This window comes from Gallinula chloropus (genome assembly GCF_964237585.1).
Source record: "Gallinula chloropus genome assembly, chromosome: 4".
Classification (NCBI taxonomy): Eukaryota; Metazoa; Chordata; class Aves; order Gruiformes; family Rallidae; genus Gallinula; species Gallinula chloropus.
Genome location: NC_140088.1, coordinates 67,562,289 through 67,579,441, shown reverse-complemented (window position 1 = coordinate 67,579,441; position 17,153 = coordinate 67,562,289). Strand labels below are relative to the sequence as shown.

Below are 17,153 nucleotides of genomic sequence, written 5' to 3'. Positions count from 1 at the left end.
GTATTGATTAGTTGCCTCAGGGTTGGGGAGAGCAATGCCTGACATCTCCAGCAGACAGTGGCATCAGGTCATGAGTAAGACAGAAGGGGATTGTGGACCAAACACCAAACAAATGCAGTAGATTAAAAGGCCAGTTCAAAACCTTTGTAAATCTGAGGCAGGGTGTCTCAAACCTCCTTACTCTTCACAGGAAGGAAGGGAAATTTTTCTTTCCATGCACTTTTTGTGCACAGGCTCAAACACAGAAGAGCTCCACTCAGAGTACCAGGTCAGGAGGAAAGCATGTCCTCTGGGGCTTTGCCAAGACCAGAAATTGCTGCATCTCTCTGAATGAAAAAGTACACATGAGCAACTGAAAATGCCAGGGGTTTTCTGGTCCATTGAATCATCAAGACTCTCTAGCTGAGGTCTCAAACTACAAAAATGACAATGGTTCGGATGAGACCCCACCAGAAAAGGTGTACAGAAGTGTGTAAAGGACTTTTTTTTTCCAAAACAACTCACCATGAATTAGGTGATGGTGGGGATTCCTCCAGATTTTTGCAGTGTAAGTGCAAAGTGGAGGGGGGTGGGGCAGGGAGAGGTGGTGGTGGTGGTGTGGGAAATCAATGTGGGAAAATACTTTCCATAAACCCACTGCACAAGCACCTTGATGTTGTCAGCCGTCTGAGACAAGGCTTACGTTGATAGATATATGAAACAACGCCCACAGGACCCCAATTTAATTATTAGTTACAAGTGTTTATGATAATCAAATACACATCTCTTGTGTAAGGACCCAGGTTTTCCCCACATAGGGGTTACAAAGGCATGGTTAACTTCTCACCCCCCCTCCCCTGCTGACTCATCAGATACCAGCCACAACGGGTCTAGATACCAGACAAACAGGTTCACTGATCCACCACACTCCTCCAAGACAAAGCCATCCCTACAGTTCTTCAAGTCTCTTATTGTTTTTCATGCTTGGCGTTCAGACCAGAACACATCCACTGAAACACATCATCCTATTCAGCGCCAGGCCAGAACACGTCCCATCGGAAAATGTGAGGCAGCAATGGGAATGTAAAAATCAATATATACACAGCTCTTTGTCATTCAACTGCTGGGCAGAGCTGGATTTTACTTCTAATACTGAACTAACAGCAGCATTAAAAGATGAAACTCTCAGGTCAATTTTACAGGGCAATAAATCTCTGCTTAACAGTTCTAAGCAGAGTATAAATCATCACCAAAATGTAAAAGTAAGTACAACTATCAATATTTGCCTATGGGTTCTTAATAACAAGAAAATATTTGGTGGGAGAACACAGACATTTCAGTTCACAAGGAAATAAACAAAAGTGACAGGTAACAGACAAGCCAGATTTAATGGTCCTCATGATACATTTTTTGTCTTTGTATATTCTACAGAAATCCTCAGAGCCTCAACAGTTATCATGTGAGGTCAAATCTAAACGTGCGCATTATCTGCGTAAGCAAAAGAGCAGACGTCTAAATTGAAGAAATAAAATATTAAAACCAAACCAAGTCTGCTGCAAATCAAGAAATGGAACTAGAAAACATGAATTTAAAACCTAAGCTTAACTGCTAAACCTATTCTGACAAAAACCCACCTGAACTATCAAGATCACTACTAGAAAAAATTTTGAAAGCAATAATGCACCTAAAAAAGCTCTGTAATTATTGCACACAGTACATAATACTAATACTACTAGAGACACAAAGAAATGTTTGGCTACAATGTGCTGCATTGTATTCACTGTCACTGAACATCACAGAAGACCCTTAGAAAATAAGGAAATGAAAGGCAGAATGACATCAAAGGCCTGCTAGAGAATACTGCTTCACAAAGATCACTTCAAATCAAACAAAATATAACAAAATCTTAAGAATATCACTTTTCTGGTGGCTTGCTGTAACTCATTAAAGAAAATAAAACAAACACCCAAGACTGCCCTTTGAGGATTATTTATAAATTGGAAGAAAACAATAACCAAAAGAGCTTCCTGAAACACAACTCTGAACCTTTTCCTCAGAATAACCAAAAACCAGAACATAACCAGGAAATCACACCGAGTAAATAACATTGCTTGCCTATCATCCATCAAAATCTGAGCTATCCCATAGCTCAGTTTCTGCCTTTTTCTGAAACAGACCCAAACACCGACCCCGCCCCACCTGCCCCCCAAAAAAACCCAAACAAAACCAACATGCCTTTTAGCATCATCTATGTGATGAGAAGAGATAAGGAATAGTAAAAGTTGCACAGAAGAAACATCTACAGCTACTACAGATCTTTAAAACTGTGGTGCAACCCAAAGCACCTGGATATGATGACCGCAGAACAGATGGTTTGGCATTGCACTATCAGCTGAGAGTGAACATTTTCCCCTCACATAGGAAGTTGGCACTTCTACCTATTAAATAGAAGCTTTGTTCATATCACAGATCTCAGTAGTCAGCAAAATTAATTCCTGTGGTTTTCAAGCAATTTTTTTTAGACTTACATAATGAAAATTCACTTAAGTCTTGTACCTGCATTCCTAAAATACATGTATTTAACATACCTACATTTATATTTATTTCATACAAATTGCCATGTTTTTCCTACTGTAGTACATCACTTCAGGTATACTAGATCTTAATAAATCATCACTGTTTGTTCTTGTCTTCATAGACAGAAATCAGCTGTGTCAGATCTCAGTTAGAATACAGATTAGTTTATTTTAAAATAGAGTGACAACAGGCATCTAAACTACTGCTCCTCTAAGCATCAAGCCAAAACCTTCTCCTTTCTGATGATCTGCTTGTGTAAAACCACTTTGGATGCTTGTGTGATATTTTGCACATTGTATTGAATTTGTTCAGCATTGAATCTTTGTTTTAAAGAAGTCTTGTATCGTTATACATCAGAGAGGTTTAATCCCTACAGTGGATCAATAATGGAAGGCGATTATTTTCATATCTGTTTTAAACGTAGAAATTAAAGAATATGGTTTGGCTAGTCCAGACATATCTGGAAGATACGCATGGTTTTGGACCTTAAGGCAAACATCTGTAGGGTCAGCAAAATCACGTTTGTTGCTGTTTAAAAAAATAAAATGAAAATCTTTACTTCCCTGTCTGAAAACAAAAGCAATTAAAAAAAAAAACACCCCCCCACCAATCAAACAAACAACAAAACCAAAACCCACAACACATTAAGAGACACATTAAGTTCAGAATTAGATTTTGCCATGTTTGCCAGGTGCCTATGCTGTGCAACAAGTTCTACAAAGCAAAGGCACAGACATTTCTCACTGGTTAAGGGCAGGGAAAAAGCAAGACATCCAGTTATGGTCCTTTAGTTACCACTTGATCCATTGGAAACAGGTGGGAACTTCTGCAATCCAACACTTTCTCCCTCCATTTTCAGGGAGGGAGTCTCAGACTTGCAAACCGCCTCCCACAAGCACCCTTCAAATAGTGACACCCCAACTCACTTCCCACAGCTGTTTGTCAGGCTCTGCAGATAACATCTGAACTATCCTCCCCAGCAGCCTCTCAACTGACCAACCCTGTCTCTGTTGAGTACTTGGACTATGAGAATAGGAATCCTGAAAATTTGTCCCAAACTGAACTTGCAGGATGTCAGCTTGTGAGAGGCAGTTACTTGATAATTACCCCCTTATCCTGATAAAAATTAACACAGAGCTTGGAAATAGCCTCCAAATGTGACTACCCTCTGGTTCAGCCCATCACGATACCAGAAGCATAATGGTAAATTTGCTGCAGTTGCTGCAACTCCGAGGTGATACTTTGCATCTTCCTGGGGTGAAACAAACTAAAGATGAAAAAGCCACCCACATTACATGTTTCTTCTTCAACTCTACCCAAATTAAATGTTTAATTTCCAGGGCTGCACCTTTGCTTCATTGTCTTTGCCTTCCTGCTCCCTCCCCACCCTCCCCCAGCCATGGTGGCATTAATGATGGAGGGTGGTGGTGTAACTGGGCAGCCTTGTGTAGATCCAGGCCTGGAGGTTGGTGTCCCTGCCTGTGGCAGGGGGGTTGGAGCTCTATGATCCTTGGGGTCCCTTCCAACCCAGACCATTCTATGATTCTATGATTCTATGAAAAGTCTTTAAATGTCAAGTTGAAGGAAACATTTTTATATTCAGTAAATAACAATCTATCTTCGGCACCTGCCATTGCCCACTACCTACATTTACTACATATATGTTCCTATGCTACATACTGTATCAACCTCAAGAAGCTAAACATCGGTTACAAACCCTCATCTTTTGCAGTTCTGAAGATCCCCAAGAAGGTTGCATGGCACACATCCTGAGGGAAGGCTGCTGTTCCTTAACTAGCACCTGGTTCCCTCCCATCTTCCTGGCAGATGGGCAAGTACAGTCCCGCAAAAGTCACAGAACTTCACTTTTAGCCTGCAACCTTCCATTTTAACCTGTCGTGGTTTCACCCGGCTGAGGGCCAAGATCCACGCAGCTGCCTGCTCCTTAAAGGAAAAGAGCAGGTTAAAGGGAAGGGGAGGGGGGGGGGGTGAGAAGTAAGGGAAGGGAAAAGGAAGAGAAAGGGGCAAATAACCCCAAGATCAAGAAATTAAGAGGCCCGTGGGTTGGGATAAGGATAGTTTACTAAGATAACAGAAAGATACAATGTAACAATACTAACAGGACTTCAAAGCAAAATATATGAAGCTGTTGATACACAATGCAGTTTCTCACCAAACCACACAACTCAGGCCGTGCCACCCAGAGCCGTCCCAGAACCCGACCGTCCCCAAAGAACCGCGCGTCCCGGAGCCGCCCCAGGCCTTCCTCCCGTCAGCCCCCGATATCCTGGGCAGGACGTAACTGGCGTGGAATACTCTCTTTGGTCAGTTGGGTCACCTGTCCTGGCTTCGCCCCTCCTTTCTCATGAAGAGCTGAGAAAGTCCTTGACTGTCTGACAGCAACTAGAAACATCAGGGTGTTATCAGCAGTACTCCCATTTTACTCTCAAACACAGCATTCATCTGCTGTTACAAATGAAATTAACTCCATCCTGACCAAAACCAGGACATAACCCCAGCCACTCTCTCTGGAACTTCCAGGCAAGCCTTGAGTTTGTCAGGTTCGCTTCGCTGCAGCATGTTTCATGGTTCACCTAATTGCTATCTGGCATGCAGCAAAGCGTGATGCGCAACAAAAGATATTGAAGTCCAGCTGGAAGCAAGAGCTTATTTAGTTTGTGGGCAGGCTTTCCAAAGGCACAGCTGAGCTAGCAAAACCTGTTCAGCTGCTAAATTAGGAGCAAAAGCCTACCTTGCCTCCAATTTAAAAAAAAAAGGTGCATATACTTATACACCAAGACACCCTTGCACACAAAGGAGAAACGAGCATCATTCATTACTTTGTTTTCATGCAAAGCAGAGAGAGAGGCAAAGTCTGCCTGGCTCTAGACCAGCAAAGCCTCATCTCCAAGTCCTGATGCTGGTGTTTACAGAGCCTGTAAGAATTTGAAGAGCCTGCACAGTGTTCACTGGATTTACTTCAAAGAAACACCAGCTCGGAAACAGATTCTGCAAATTTGCAGATTAAAGGCATCTCTCTCAGCAGCTCTGGGTTACTGTACGTTGCACAGCAGAGTTGCTCCCGCAGGTCAGGTTACTTCCAGGCCCAAAGGTCAGGCCAACACAATCACGTAGCAATGTTCATGCCTCAGAGGTGCATAATCTCAGATCACCTCCTCAACGAGCTACATACCCAAGAGCTCCATGCCAAACACAGCACAGGCTAGCTCCAGCTCTGCACTGCATTTGTCCCCAGCCCCATGCCATGGAGTAAACCCCAAAGTGGGCAGGACAAGGGTCTGACAGACCAGGCAGCCTCACACTAGATGCACACATGGTCCTTTACACTTCCACAGTGAAAACAGCTCCTAAAACAGGTATTAGCAGCCTATACAAATACGTCCATCTGCCTTCCAGGCTGACCCTCATTACAGCCCTGGCAGCACAGGTCTCCTCCACTCCCATGCCCTCAACAACAACTTCTGAACACATGGGAGTTGAGCACTGCTAAAATGGAGAATTTGGGGAACATGAAGAGGATGACAGAACAAGTCACCAGGCACACGTAACCAATAAACTCTAAGGGCCATATTACTTTCTTCACCTTACTACTTTTCTTGCCTGGTCCTGCAGGCTCTCTTCTGCAGCTCTACATGATGTATTGTTGTTTTTAATGGAGACTTTTCTATTACCACATTTTCTTGTCTCTGCATACCTAAATGCTTCTTTGGAAGCAGGCATTTCCATAAAAATATTATGATAAAACAAAAGAGTCTCAGGAATTTTAATACGCAGAGCAAGGCAGATCCATACCTGCATCATTAAACCATTCAGATTCATTCCCAAACCTCTGCTGCTTTGAGCTTACAGGCTACTGAAAGCTTCGACAACTGATTCTTTTTTTCTAAAAAAACAAAAGTTGACCAATGATTTTTAAGGCTTCAAGTCACTGAAGTGCTGGCATTCAGCAGGGAGGAGGCCATGACCATTTCAGATCAGCAACAGATCAGAAATAGATTAAGCATTTCTTACTAAAACTTTCAGAAAATCCAGTGGTCAATAACAAAGTTCAACAGAAACATTTACAGTCCCCCAGGGCTAAATGGGGCTCCACTGAGTGAGCTACCTGGAACAACCTCCACCTCAATGCCTAGTGACATGGCCAAACAAGAGAAGTGCATCTCTGTTTGGGAGGCAATGCTTTTCAGCCAGATTATTTTGGAAAGCAAATGTTAATGATTAAGAGGAACAATCCAGGACTGAGAAATAAGTTACCAAAGGTTTTGACTGGCAGCTAAATTATAAATATACAGTTTGTTTATATATCCATAGCCATATGAACTCCATTGAGCTTCGTAATTTCTGTGTCTTGAGCACCATTAACCTTTTTTAATTGAGAGAGTTATTTCCTTAATCATCCAACATACCATTTTGACATCCCTAAAAGAAGAGTTATACAAGAATTGCAGAAAGCAAGGATTCAAGGAAAAAAAAAAACCAAAAAGTTTTGGATTTTAAAACAAATTATTCAAAAGTTGCTTTGCTTTCAACCAATTTATTACCTCTGTTAATTGGCAAGACAAATGAAACTGCTTCTATGTACTAAAAATGCAAATCACTGAGGAACAAAACTACAGTCTAAATGCCTACGCAAGGAAAATGACGACAACTACTAAACCAAATTTGGAGAAATAAAACATCCAAACACATTCTTATCATAACTTTCTTACAGCTCATCCTTATATGGTTAATGGAAACAAAATATCCACCCCATGGAACCCATGACTCATAAACCTGAAGGCATAAGTTTTAATCATCATCTGAAGTGATGTCTATTTTGTTAGTAGTTTGGAATCCTTTCGATACTTGCATTCTTCTGTTTGCTCCTCTTATTTTATTTTTATTATAATAGCCTCTCCTGCTTGATGTCGCAGTTATACTGTTGTCTCACCTTTCTGTGGAAACATTTAAACTGTACAATTTTAATACTTCAGATCCCTTGTAACAGTGGCTAATGCTGACTCTTGAGATTTGTGGTGCCATTCCTCACGTTAATGGGGTTTTGTTTTGGTTTTGAGAAATGAAATAGATTACAGCAAACCTACACTAGATTTCAACACCTGAGGAGCAAAGGACTTAAGTTTCTTAAAACCTGGCCTACATCAAGGTGCCTCACTTTCCCATCTTCAAAATGGGAACCAGAGTATCTGCTTTGTCCATGTAGTTTGTCAGAACACGTGTTCCCACACAGCAAAAGGCTCTTCATCCTGTGCAGTTCCAAAGCAGAGCAAGACTCTCAATACAATAAATGGTAATATCATCATATTGTTTTCTAATAAAAGCAAGACTAGGAACTATAAAAGTAATAAGTAGAAACCATATTGAGCTAGTTTTATTTCAGAAAACCCTTTCTGAAATGGCTAAGTTGAAAAATGATCTTAGAAAACAGAAATCAGATGATCCATAACATTTTTTTGCTATTACCCCACCTCAAATCATGAGAATTTCATCTGTTCTTAAGCTACAAGTCTAGACTTCATGTTTCCTGAAAGAAAAACTGAAGAGATGGAGAAATGTGATAAATATTCATATGAAGGCAGGCAGAGAAATACACATCAAGGTTTTGAACACTTGAGCTTACCACCTGCAGAATCCAGGCTCATCTGAATTTTGAATCTGAGTCCTATTGACATGGATGTCAAAAATACCCAGCAGGCCCCGGCCTCACCTGTGACACTGGGGTAACCCTGTGCTTTTAAAAGGCTTAAAAGAAGATAAAAAAATACCAAACCCCAACACAAAACAAACAACTCACAAAGCAAAAACATAAAATGAAAATAATACACCACCAAAACCCATGGCCATCACTGAAATTCATCTATTGCTTTGTATCCCCCACATTCATCTGCAAAGATCCATCAAGTAATCCACTAAGAGCTGCAAGCAGAACTGCAGTAACTGCTCACTGCTGACCTACTGTACCCAAAAAAAGTTTCTGAAGCACTGCAATACAGCAATAAAGAGGTAAACCAGCTCGAGAATCCTTTCATTGCCCAAGCCAAGTGATCCCAATGCCTTTCGTCCCAAGTGACTAAATTCACAGGGGGAAGCGAATGATATTCCTTTACAAAGCACATTTTAGCTAAGCAGACCTGTCTACAAAATAGTGGGGTAAATAAGTTCCATATTATTTAAAACAAACAAACCAACAAAGTGCCAAAACTAAAAAAAGAAAAAACACAACCCCACAACACTGTCCAGGCTTTTCTGCATTCTTTTTATCCCTGCATTGCTCACTGACACTTTTTCCAGAAGCTTCTTTGGTATCATGATCTCAGGCAACAGCAATAACACACAATTCTTTATCCTTCTCACTTCCAAAGAATCATTAACGCAGCAGCCTGGAGCAACAGTTCCCAAAAATAATATTTAAAAAATAGGTAGTGGCTCTTAGCTGTTCAGCAACTTACAGATTTATTTATGGAAGTCCATGCTAAGTTACTGAACTTGAAAATATATCCAGAAAGCAAGCATCTGGTTTCCATCTGTCCTCACAGGAACCAGAAAAGAGCTTTAACTGAGAGCAAAATATCAGGGTGCAAAAGCAAAAGATCTCAGAGAGGAAGGAATACATACAAAGAAAAAATTCCTATTAAAAAAAAACCCCAAACTATCAAGAAGCTGAAGTCACAGGTTCACAAAATGAAAAACAAAAAAGAAGAACGGACCCCACATTTTTCAGCCACATCTAATAGTAAAAGTGAGCAAATATGTCAAAATTAGAATTTTAGTTCACAATTTAAAAAAGATAGCTGCCATACTAAACAGTGAGACTGGTTTACAGAACTAATGAATTTTCAAGACATATACCTGAAAATACTTACCAACACATGCAAGTGCTAGGCACCTACTACTGTACATGGCTGGTGAGTACAATTTTATATATTTTTGTTTAAGCAATCTCCAAGCAAAGTGAGAGCTAGAATTCCAGTTGCTTTCAGAGACGGAGAACAATTCCATATTAAAAAACAAACAAACAAACAAGTAAAAAAAAAACCCAAGCCCAAACTAAAACCCACACTGCAATATTGCCTTACATAGGAAAAAAGGGAACTTTTATTCTCCCTTCAAATATTTTGCCAACATTCACTTACAAGTTACAAAACTTCTAATTTGGTTTTCCACAAAAGGTGTGTGCACATCTGCCTCCATAAATATACTGCTTTAAACCAGTATGTACATAAAGTTTCAAAGGCATTGCTTTAGACATCACTTCCAACTTCCCAGGCAAGCTACTTCTTGTCCCTTATTTTGTTTCTCTTATTTTTACTATTTCCACTTTGCACATGAAGAATAGAAGTAGTCAAGTGAAAACCTGACCAGCAGTACAAAGGCATATCAAGTTATAATAAGGAAATCGCTCATAAAGAAATTTCTCTCTTGTCTTTGCCACGTAGGCTCACAAAATTTCCTTCAGAGCTTTTAAAAGCAGCATGTTGTCACTGTGCTGCAGCTACTGTGCACACCGGGATGCTGGAGGCCGTCGACCTTAAATAGGACCTGCTTGGGTTCACTGGCCTACTAACGCCTCGGGTATACCACTGCTTTTCTATCACCCCTTTGCTCCTTCCCTAGCAAACAGCACAGGCAGCCCAGACACTGACACACTGTCAGGTGATGGTGGTGGTGGTGTCCCCAGCAAGTTTTCCCAAAATTGCCATTACTTTCACACTACACCCGAAGTCTGTAGCCCTGAGGTCCACATGGATGTGTGTCAAATTATAGGTGATCATAAGTATGCATCCACAGATGAGTGCACAGTACTTCTTATAATTTATCACGAATAAAGGACACTCGGTGCTACCACTCACTGAAAACGTACCAAATTGTACTGACAAAATTTATTCTGGTTCCCATAGCTGATTTCAACAAACTGAGATCTTCCACATCTTTCATAAAACACCACATGGGTGTGCTCACAGTGCAAAAGCCATTAGTTCAAACCATAATGTTGTTCCAATTTTCTTGGATGTCGAAGTAACACCACTAACCAACTGATCATCATGGTCCTTTGCAGCAGCAGCAAACTAAGGCAGTATCAAAGAACTGATACACTTTTTCAAGACTAACTTCAACATTCTTGCATTGTAGCTCAAACTATCAGTAGTCTTCATGGAAGCAGATAAAAGCTCAGAGATGTGTAAAAACCCTAAAGATAATCAAAAGCAGTAAAACTAAATTACAACATATCTTAGGTTTTCCTATATATGGCAGCAACACATCCTCAGAAGGCCAACATAGTTTCACATTGACAGCATATCTTTAGTCTTGCATAAGAACAATTTCAGCTCAGCATATTTTATTTACTTTGGTTTTGGTTTGGGAGAAGAGGCAGAAACAGAGAAATATGGAGATCCCTCAATATTAAAAGGTCTCATCTTGCCACCCTGTCTATACTCCTCTCAAGCAGTCCTTCCCCTGGGCATTCAGCATTTGTAGTTAGCATGAGCCAGTCTGGCTCCAAGAAGCACTTTCTTCCAGGCTGCAAAGAACAAATAAACAACCACAGTAGCCAGAGCAAGGAAGTTTTCATAGGCAGAGGAGCTAGGAGAGCGCTATCTACAGTTTTGATTTCATGAGATCTGGGCAGAATTAGAAACAGCTGAGCCCATGGGACTGCAAGACTGGTAAGAGCTGCAAGACAGGACATCTGTCCCACCCCCAGATGCTGGGACTGAGGCTACTCCTTTGATCTCTGCTAGTCTGATCCTGGCTTAGCCTTCACCTGTCAGGTAGCTGACACTGGTGACTCAGACACTACACTGGGTAGAAAGGGTGAGAACAGATGGGGACTGGGCTAACTCAGGATTACCCTGATTTTCAAACCACTTATCCCTGCACCCAACCAGAATCAGCCTCAGACAAGTTATTACTTGACCGAGACACACCTACTATTTCTTTCCTATACCTGATATTAACCCTGCCCTTCAATTTATGGTGACAGGAGAAAGTGGATCACCCCCACGCTCCCAGCTGCCTGCTGGAGTGACTCAGTGCGCTCCCGGAAAGTGAATTTCTAAGTGACCTGCCTAGCTCATTGGGAGACAGAAAAGCAAGTGACACACTAGATACAATTCATGATTCTTCTGATGAGCTGATGTAATACCTCTGTTTCATCAAGAAGTTTTTAATGCCAACTTTACAAGCGTCACTTGAGAAGATGCCCTAGGCATGAACCACACCACAAGATACTCCCTTCCTCAGAGGCTGAGCAAAGGGAATCCCTTACTAAGGGTAGCTAAGGACCTAACAACAAGAAAAACAAGAAACAACAAGCAGGGCTGAACTGTAGCCCCTTAGAAGGAAAAAAAGCACTTGCACTGCAATTAAACTACACATCATGTAGCACTGAAAACAAGCACCAACACCAGAGAGCTGGACATTTGTCAAGTGTACAACCATGTCATCTCTTACGCTTATACCGATGAGTTCTCAGAGGGAGGTGGTCCTTTCATTATGGGCAGGATAATTTACCAGAAAAGGTAAAAAGATACTGTTATGCGCCTCAACCAACACTCCTTGAGGAAGTCTGCTGTTCATGCCAGCCTTCAGCAGTGCAATCACAGGGTGCAACTGCTGTGTTTTCTCTCATAACAAGAAAAGATGGTTCTCATTATGTGATGGCTTCAGAGGTCAATCCTCCTCCAAGATGCTCACTCACATCATTAAATAAAAATAGCAGTATTCTAATAAAAGCCAATATTTATCCCTGGGAGATGTTTGAGAGCTTGAAAGAATTTCTTGCTTGTGCTGCTGCTCTTCCTGCTTTAGTTCCAATAGCTCACATGTGAGCATCCTGCTCCTTTCTTCCAACCCCTCCCAAATGAGTCCCAGGCAAACATTGTATGTTGAGATTGAATAAATGGTACGTTTCAGGAATGAGGAGACTGGACCAAGCTGTAACTTCTATAGCAGACGTTATCATTAGCAAAGGGAGGCTGCTACTTTGTGAAACGTCTCTCCTTGGCTTTGAGCCACAGTATTTTCTTCCATATAACTCAATGGTTAACTGTTTAAATCCATCATTCTGTTTGCCAATGAAAATGATGATGTAGGACTTGACCCAAAAAAGAACTGTCCCATGTCAGTCAGCGGAGAGAAAAAGAGCCCAGAAAAAACCTGTTTGTAATTAAACAAGTGTTCACTAAACTGAAGCTCAAAAGGAAGAAGAGCTAGACTTTGTTCAATGTAGACAAATGACAGAAGGTTGGAAAAGGTCTTTCTCGGCTCACGTAATTAACATCTCTTAAGTTTTCTATAATGATATAAATCAAGACACGTTTCAGCATAGAGCATTATATCTTTCAAACATGGCCACTTAACTCCACACACTCTGCCAAACCACTTACATGTTTTTATCCTCCCAACAACTGCTACATTGATGAATAATTCTCTTTAAAAGAACTAAAAAGATATCTTACCTTTGCAGAGTCATGTTCAAATTGCCTGTACATGCTTTGATCTTGTTTTGAGCTTCTAGATGAGTCATCCCGTCCGTACTTATCCCATCAATGGTGAGAACCACATCACCTATCCCCACATGTGCCCGGGCTGCCTTGCCACCGTCATTAAGCTGAAATAACACAAGAAGAGTAAATGGGAAACTTGGATGGTTTCTGTTTGTATTCTTTGAACACAGGGCCACATCATGCTACTTAACAGTGTTCTTTCTATGAAAAAAAAGTAGTGATAAAAAAAAATAAATCTTTTCTCATTTGTAGTTGTGTCCCTATAAAAGTTGCTGCACTATCTTTCCAGCAAAGTGATACTTACAGGTTCTTGTTCTTATTTCACTTGAATGACAGGAAAAGCATTGCACAGTATTGGCTATTTTTCAAAATCAAGCTCCACTTCAAATTTACTGGCTGGAAGGGGTGTGTGCTCACCAAGAAACACCATCAGGGAAAGGCACGAGAAGTTTCCTGGATGCCTAGTTCTAGCCTCTTCTCTCTTCATGTATGAATTTTTTTCTTCACAAGAGGGAAGAGGAAAGCTGTAAGCCAGCTTTTTCCATTCTACATTTTCCATTTAAATGATCTCTTCAAAGTTTATGTAATTCTCAATGGCTGGTCACACTCATGGAAGACTTCATTAAAAGTGAAGCTGAATTCTCCCCAGCTGCAACTACCAGAAAGTCAAAAGTTCAACATCACAGACAGGCGGGTTACAGGACTTCGTTTTGCCTTTCTCTCAGTAGGTTTATAGCCCCCAGCGACGCATAGTATATTCAGACCAGAATAAGAAAAGCCTCTGGAGCAGTCTGCCTCTTTGATCAAGGTCACTGCCAGAGTTCAGCTCAACTGCTTTGGTCACTTGAATGAAACAGACTTGCAATAGAAACCTTTTTAAAGTTCACATTATTGACCCCATTGAAAAATAAATTAATCTTTTTCATCTGATGCCGCTGAGTTTCAACCAGCTTCATTCTCAGAAAGAGAAATAAAGCAACACATGGTAAGGTCTATGCTCTGATTTATATCCCTAGTCCTCAAACTGCTAATAGCTTCATAGCTGACTGCAGAGAGCAGTCCTATATGGTGAAAATGCTCTCTTTGTTTTCAGATATACTTCCTATCTTACAGCAGAGAACATATAGTTGCTTATGCTGTGCATGCAAAACCTCACAGCTCTCCTTCGCCTGCAAGGATGAGGTCTGTTCCCTAAAGACGTAGCATTTCTTTCAAGGAAGGGATGCAAAAGCAGAATTACTTCATCTTTATTTCCAAAAGTGGAGTTCACTTTGGCCACAATAGATAGTCTAGCAAGCAGTTTTTGAGAGGGGTGGAGGGGGTGATATGGGTGGGGTGTAGACAGAAGGAAGGCTTTCACCTCTCTTGTTTTTTAACTGCTGCTATTTCAGTTCATTCAGCAGGGACCAAGAGGTTTTTGCTCCCATCCATTCATTTTGATAATGCCCAACCACAAACCACAGTCACTTGTCTCCACACTATTCACCTCTCCAAAAGAGGTGAGGTCTTGAAAACTGTCTATGACAAGTTTGGTGTTAATCTAATGCTACCCCATTATTCAGATGAAAGGGGAGGCCTGAGATGTAGGGTGACTTATGACATCCTAGATTCAAAACAGCAGCCAGTCCCTAAGCATTACACACCAAGGTAATGATTTTATCCAGAGTTGAAACCAAAAGGTGCTAACAAGGGAAAGGTAGCAGAAAAGTAGAAAACAATAGGAGAAAATATGCACTATTTTCATATAAAATTCTGGACTTAATAAATTCATCAGAACTACAACTTGCATGATTCATCCCTTTACAAAGGATTCAACAGCAAAGCCAGACTTCACTGAACTTTGGCATCAGACCCAAGTTGTGAGCTAAGAGACCCAATTACTATTAAGCACAGGTCAGGGAACCCCACAAGCATATAGAAAACCATGACCCATGCGGCTATTTATAGGAAAGCTCCTCAAACCTTTGGGTGAGGGGTGGAACCTGCCATAAACAGATCCCTGAACTGATACATTACAGCATGCTGACATTTGTCAGCAAGGTCTGGAAAAGGGAAAGGAACTTAAGAGTGCTAAAAGCTAAAGGTCAACTAGATCCCTGTGCTTTGTGATTGGACTGCCAAAGTGAGTAAAATCTAGCTTTCTCTGAACATACGCAGATGCGCACGACACTCACACGCTGTAATGTGTGATGAAAAAAAAGCAGGCTCCAGCATAACTATTTTTTGGGGGGTAGGGTGCAGGACTTTATCATCTGCAGAACTGTAAGATAAAACTCATTAGGTTAGAAAAAGAAAACCAGAACAAGAAATTCAAACTTTTTTGTTCAATTCCAGTGGCCCACACGCAACCCGCCAGAACTACTCATTTGACTTTCAAGATGCAGCTCAAACTGTTGCCGACAGGGGATGACACTTTGCAAGCACAAGTAGAATATAGCTGTAAAATCATTTCAGAAAAAGCAAAGGCTGAAAATACCTTAAAAATAAAGCTAGGAAGTCCAACCTGGAAACGGGGGAAAAAAGCAGGCAGGTCCCAACAAGCTTGGTGAGCCCCTGTCTGTGTCCACAACACCCACCATGCAGGCAGGCGTCTGAATGAGCCTTGTAGGTGAGGCTGTTGCAGATATATCTGAACGAACAAATTACTAGACAAGACTAAAGAACTACACGTGCAGGGGGATGCCAGAGCAGTGATCTCCTCATCTGGATACAGTGGATAAGGCTTCGAAGTAGCACCTACTGATTTGGGGTAGGAGAGATGGGGTTGGTACTTCAAGGAAGTCTCCAGCAGAACACATCTTCCCTGAGAATACTGGCCAGCATCCTTGGCTTGTGAAGTGCTTATAGGGAAGTGGTACCTAAACTAAAGGGTAGAGTTCTACCACAGGTGCAAGAATCAAAGCTGAAAGAAAGGTTTCCCATTTCCCTTAGGACAAAGAAATCCAACTCAACTTATTTCAATCTTTTTTAAGCAGATCTTGGAAAACCCAACAGATGTGGAAGATACAAGAACATGTAGGTACCAAGACCTAGGAAATTTCTAAGTGTCATGTGTAAATCGTTATTACTTTTGTGCAGCTTTTTGTCCTGCATGAGCGATTTTGTTCTTAAATTGCAAGTTTAGCTTTATCTTAATAAAGTTATCTGACTTCAGTCACAGAACTACAGTATTACCAATGCTTAAATACCAAGAGACTAGTAAACTGAAGGGAGGCGGGGGGGGAGGAATAAAGGATTTCATCTAATTACAAAATCCTAGTAGAAAAAATGCACATCCTTACAAAATAGTTCTATTAAACAGACACTTTCACACAAATAGAATTGATGCAAAAAGATGTATGCATGGAAAAATACGGCATTAAAATTATAAAACAGGCTACTTATGAGTCAAACTAACTCCTAAACAGCACAAATATTCCAGAATTCCTTAATGGATCTGCTTTATTTCTGTGGTTGCAGTATGAGGCAAGTTTTTTAAATCAAACACAAATTAAAGGTACAAAAAAAAAAAAAAAAGGAGGGGGTGTGGGGACAGATATTGTGTGTGTGTGTGTGTGTGTGTGTGTGTGTGTGTGTGTTACACAGCAGACTTTAAAAACTACAGAACTGACAAACCAGAAAAATGTTTCTTCCTACTTATTTCTATGTCTCTACACACTGTGAAACTCATTTTGAGACAGGGGGAGGCAAGCAGGAGAGCCATTTCATGATCAGGCACCTGCTGAGGGCAATCACTCCCACACCCCCCAGCAGCAAACCTCTTCTTGGCCCCTCAGCAGCCATCAGCTCCACAGCCAAAAGTCAAGAAGCTAGCCTATGCCATCCAGAGAGGCTTAGGAAGCTTTCTAATAAACATAAATAAAGTCACCCATCTAACATTTGATTTCAGTTTTGTTTGGCAAAACATAGAAAAAAGGGTTTGGTTTTAAACATCAGAATTCCAAACCTGTGAGTGCTGTTCTAAAATACATAAAACTAACTTGTCGCCTATGATCAACTTCAAAAGCAACTGTATAAAAAGTAACCTCAGTATAGCTCTACACTTCCAGCTTTTAAAAGCAAACAGCC

The 17,153-nt window shown here is 41.0% G+C and overlaps 1 protein-coding gene across 3 annotated transcripts in view; it reads right to left on the bottom strand.

The window, feature by feature from the left end:
- Positions 1–17,153, bottom strand: part of PDLIM5 (PDZ and LIM domain 5) — a 116,770-nt gene that overhangs the window by 66,881 nt on the left and 32,736 nt on the right. For all 3 annotated transcript variants that reach the window (XM_084262654.1, XM_084262655.1, XM_084262656.1), the window contains exon 3: positions 13,038–13,189. In XM_084262654.1, coding sequence (XP_084118780.1) covers positions 13,038–13,189 — 152 coding nt within the window. The remainder of the gene's footprint in view (positions 1–13,037; positions 13,190–17,153) is intronic.